This window comes from Vitis vinifera, chromosome 15, assembly GCF_030704535.1.
Source record: "Vitis vinifera cultivar Pinot Noir 40024 chromosome 15, ASM3070453v1".
NCBI classification, from domain to species: domain Eukaryota; kingdom Viridiplantae; phylum Streptophyta; class Magnoliopsida; order Vitales; family Vitaceae; genus Vitis; species Vitis vinifera.
The window spans coordinates 18,520,762-18,526,161 of NC_081819.1; the positions used below are offsets into that span (position 1 = coordinate 18,520,762).

At 34.9% G+C, this 5,400-nt stretch overlaps 1 protein-coding gene across 1 annotated transcript; it reads right to left on the bottom strand.

Moving 5' to 3' along the window:
• Positions 1-319: 319 nt before the first annotated feature.
• LOC100260853 (probable carboxylesterase 8) lies at positions 320-1,444 on the bottom strand. The gene has a single exon (XM_002272150.5). It carries the CDS (start codon positions 1,326-1,328, stop codon positions 351-353), a length of 978 nt encoding a protein of 325 aa, XP_002272186.4. The 5' UTR covers positions 1,329-1,444; the 3' UTR covers positions 320-350.
• Positions 1,445-5,400: the final 3,956 nt, after the last annotated feature.

Here is a 5,400-nt window from a genome sequence, read left to right on the forward strand (position 1 = left end):
AGCTCCTGTACACCCACCAACTCCATAACGTTAGAAGTGCTTAAAGGCTATGTAGTGAGGCCGTGGGTAGACAGAAATCGAATCAATCAACAACTTTCTTTTTTGGCCAAGTGTTTTTTTCGAGATCCATCCAAATTTATGTAAGATGGATCCATATCATTTTTCAACCATGTGGACCACACCGGCAACTGTTTGTTTCCCAAGAAAATGATGTTTTTTTACCACTTGGTGATATAACTTCTTATGCCATTTTAATATGTTGTATTAAAATAGAGATAAACAAATAATTAATACACTCCATGAACCTTCTGTCTGAAAATTTATTTGATCTAAAATGAAAATCCAATTTATTAATGCTTTGGGTCAAAATCATGGAGCGTGGAGTCAATGAAATCCTTGACATCATCATCCATGGCTTCAGCGTGTGAGGGATCAGAGCACTCTATGCCATGGTGGCCGCCATCTTTGAATTTCGCCACCACGTGCACCCCACGCGCCTCCATCATCTCCACAACCCTCCTCTGTCTGTCAACCAGTGGATCTCCACCGTACCCTATCACCAGACACTTCTGTAGCCGTCCGATCTTCTCCTGGTAGGACCCTCCCGCCAGTGGATTACTGTACTCATGATCACGATCAGCGCCGTCGGGCAATGCAAGTGCCCATAACAGATCGTTGGCCGGCAACGGCAAGTTCCGACCCTCCGCCAGTCTCAGTTCCGATTCGGTCCTCTCCACCCCACCGAAGTAGGGCTGATTCAGTACCAGCCCTTGGATCTTCATCGCCCCAAGATCAGCATCAAGTGCACGTAGACCTGCGTGGAACACCATGTTTGCTCCTGCACTGCCCCCCATCAAAAAGCACTTGGAAAAATCAGCGTACTCTCTCAACCACGGCTCACCGCCGTCGATCTCCGCAGCCGCCTGGCTCCGGACCCACATGATGGCTTCGGCGGCGTCTTCGTAGGCAGCCGGGAGACGGTGCTCCGGCGCGAGACGGTACTCGAGGGACAGGACCAGAGCTGGAAGCTTAGCTGCCATGGAGTTGCAAGTTTCATGGAAAGGCGGAGTAGAGACGCTGGCGACAACGAACCCACCTCCATGAAAGTACAAGATGACTGGAAGCTTGGTGTTTGGAGGAAGAAGACGAGGCCGGAAGAGGCGGAGAAAGGTGTTGTTGGCGGGGTTGAGAGGCACATCTTTGGAAAAAGCCACGGCGGAGTCGGAGGCGGCGGTTTCATCAGTAGCAGCTAGGGAGAGATGTGAGCTACGGCGAGTGAAAGAGCCATCTGGGTTAGGGACGAGGCCGATGGAGTTATAAGCGTCCATGGAGGATGGTGGTGGCGCAGAGTCTGCTATGGCTATTTGAGTGGTGAGAGTTTGTTTTGAAGAAGATATACAAAGGAGTCTGGCTGGGTAGCCGTATAGGATATCAATGGAGCTATGGTTGGTGTATAATTTATATAAGGTGAGGGGATTTTTGGTAAGAGTACAGTAATTTTATAAAATAATTCTTAAATTATCCTAAAAAAAATAATTTCATATATACGATAGTTTTTATAAGTGATATTTCTTTTCTTTATCCAGTTGGAAACAGTATTTTAAAAAGACGATTTCCCAAAAAAAAAAAAAAAAAAGCAATTAAATAGAAATAGTCTATTTTAAAAAATAATAATAATTGAAAATCGTATCTTGATGCAGCTATTTCCCTGCTTTTTCGGTACCAAACTTACTCTTCGGTCTAAAATCATCTCATTGTTTAACATCATAACATCAGGACTTTTGTTCAAAGCTAATCACACTCTAAAGACTCACTCCTTTCTTTCCATTGTCTACACTTCATACTTCTGTACTCTCTGTTTAGCTCATTTCCTTCCATCCACCCTCAATCTTCTCCACACCAATCTCATCTTCTCAACCTCTATAGTTTATATATTCCATTTTTCCACATTTCTTGATTTTCTCAATCAATATAGTCTCAAAAAAAAAAAAAAAATTCCACCAATTTGCTAATTTTTTTTGTGGAATTTGTAAGACGATTTCCAATTATATATATTTTTTTAAAATAGACAATTTTCACTAAATTTCTTTTTTTAGGAAATCATCTCTTTAAGAGACGATTTCTAATTTGCTTAATTTTCTTTTTTAAATCATCTTTTCAACAAACAATTTTTGAATGGTATATATACATTTTGTAAAGATGATTTTCAACTTGATAAAAAAGATAAATATCATTCCTTTTTATTTGATAAAAATTATCGTAGATTTAAAATTATTTTTTTTATTATGGTAATTTAAAATTTATTTTTTAAAAATTCGATAATCTTATAAAAAATACTAAGTAGATGAGTGAGCAAATTCTAGTTTTGGGATCGATGGATCGATCGAGAGCAGAGTTTTTATCAGAATTCTTTAGGTTGAATACTTGACCAGTTCTGGCGGCTATTCGATTGAAATCAATAATCTTGCTGTGCAAGTAATGATTTTGTTGCATGTTATCAAATCTTAATTGTACTCTTTTGAATAGTACAAAAAGAATCTTCCATATGGGCGGCTTCTGACAGTCAACAAATATAGTTTCTAATGGCTTGCAAAACTTAAGGGTATGTTTGGGTCACGGAAAATAATAAGGAAAGAAAAAAAATACAAAAAAAAAATGATTTTTTCATATTTGATTGTCCTATGAAAAATATCAAAGAAAATAAAATATAATTAAAACTAATTAAAAACTTATATATTTTTAAATTATTTAATCTTTATATTGATGAGTTAAAATAAATAAAATGAGTTTGAAGTAACAAAAAGAAATAATTTATCGATTTTTAATCTATTTTTTATTTTTCTTCATTTTTTTCTTTCCTTCTACTTTTCTTTTGTATTTTCTTTCCCTTGCATTTTCCCTCAAATTTTCTGGGAACCAAACATAGCCTAAGGAAAATTCTAGGGTACCTCATTCGGTACCGTACCGAAAAGTTTTTAAGCCATTGGATGTCCAAGATTACATCTTGGCCATCCATTTTAAATTTGAAAAAAAATAAAAAAAAAATCCACTTAACCGATTAAGGGAAGAAGGAAGAACTGGTTGTGGCCTTCCACTCTCTTCTCCTTTAATTTCATCTTCCCCCATTATCAACAATTATGGGTTTAAATAAAATAAATATGAGATAAATATTGATACAAAAATAGAATTGAAAAAAAAAATTGAAATTGATATAAAATTTGAAAACATATTTATTAACAAAAAAAATTCATCATATATTATAGATACATTATTTCATTTTTAACAAATTATTAATCATTTTAAATTCGACATGAAAATGAACATAGTAATATTTCAATATAAAATGAGTATTTATATTAAAATTCAACATTTTGATGATTATATGTAAAGATTAGGTAATTAGATTGCCCTAATATTTTTCACTCTCCAAATTTTACATTTTTGAATTTAAGGTTTTTAAATTAAAATTACAATAAAATAAATTAGTAATAATCTTTTGAGTTACTAATGATAGTATTTTCGAAAATAAATTTGTAATTTCAATTTTTTTAAAAAAAAAATTGACATGAAAAAATTGATAAAGGTACCAAACATGTATTTATCACATTTTTTCGTACCATTCTTATATTTTTTGTATCCTAAATTATTTTTATTTTTTAAATTTCAGATTTACTTTTTAACTTGAAATGACAATAAAATAGTTTAATAATATTTTTTTGAGTTATTATTGTTGAGATATTAGGAATGCTTTCCTTGTATCATTATTTCCTTATATCATTTAGTGTTGAGATATTAGGAATGTTTACATATTAGGAAAGTTAAGATATTATGAATATTGAGATATTATGAATATTGAGATATTAGGAAAGTTGAGATATTAGGATATTAGTTGTTATTTCCTTATATTATTCTTTCCTTGTATCATCCTTTCCCATTCTTAGAATGGTGATTACCCTCTATATATACTCTGTATATGAATGAAAGAAAGTATGAATGAAAAACTACCATTCATCAATTTGAAGATGGTATCAGAGTCAGGGAACTGAAATCCTGGATATTTTGTTGTAAGGCCAACAATCGCCCCTCCTTTGAGAAAGAAGAAAAAAAAAGAGTGAAAAAAGTACTATTGTTTTTCAATCTGAAGGTACTTTCAATCTAGAAATTATTTTGACTGAATCAAACTATGACGTTTGGTCACAACTCGTGGAGATGCATATTGCCGAACGGGAAAAACTTTCCTACATCCAAGGTAAGACAAATCTACCAAAAGAGTCAGAAGATGGATATGAAAAATGGTATGCTGAGAATCAAAAGGTGAAGAGATGGTTGTTAATGTCCATGAGTCCAGAAATTATGAAGCGTTACTTACACTTACCCACCACTCAAGAAATTTGGAGTGCATTATCAAAGGCCTTCTATGATGGAAGTGATGAATTACAAGTTTTCACTTTGAATCAAAAAGCCTTCACTACCAAACAAAACGGCAGGTCTCTTTCTGAATATTATGGAGAGTTAACTGAACTTTTTTGCGAATTGGATCATCGGGATAAGGTAGTTATGAAAGACCCTGAAGACATTGCAACATACCGGAAATCCATTGAACGACAACGGGTGCACATCTTTCTTGCTGGATTGGGTGGTGACTTTGAGCAAGTTCGAGGAGAGATTCTACGCAAAGATCCTCTTCCCGATTTGGAAGAATGCTATGCACTGATTCGACGAGAGGCAATACGTCACGCTAGTATGAAAGCAGAATCTGACAACCCTGACACCTCAGCTATGGTAGTTCGACAACAATCAACCCGAAATTGGCAGGACCAATCCAAGACCAACCATCCTAAGACAAACCCTAATATTGATAAGTCAACCTTCAAATGCACTCACTGCAATAAGACTAGTCATACCAAGAGTCGTTGCTTTGAAATTGTGGGATATCTAGACTGGTGGGATCACAATCGTGATCAACGAAAGAAGGATTCCAAGAAAACCTCGACTGCAGCTATTGCCAAAATAAAAACAGAGGCTAATGTTGATGAGAAAGCCTTTGCATTGGTAGCCACTACAGATCATGGTGGTAAGTTTTTAAATACTTCTACACCTGTTATTAATAATGAATGGATAATTGATTCTGGTGCTACAGATCATATGACTTTAGATTCTAGACAGGTCTCACCCCTTAAACCTTCCTCACAAAAATTTGTTTCCACAGCCAATGGTAACACAACCCCAGTCATTGGGGAAGGATCCTTAACTCTTACTGATACTTTGAATTTGGATTCTATTTTAGTTGCTCCATCCTTAAATTACAATCTTTTGTCAGTTTCTCAAATCACTGCAGTTTTATCTGATATTGTCATTTTTTGGCCTGAATTTTTTGTTTTTAAGGACATCCAAACAAGA

Bases quoted from the DNA above. Each gene is read 5' to 3' on its own strand.
- LOC100260853 (XM_002272150.5), bottom strand. From the start codon at position 1,328: ATGGACGCTTATAACTCCATCGGCCTCGTCCCTAACCCAGATGGCTCT.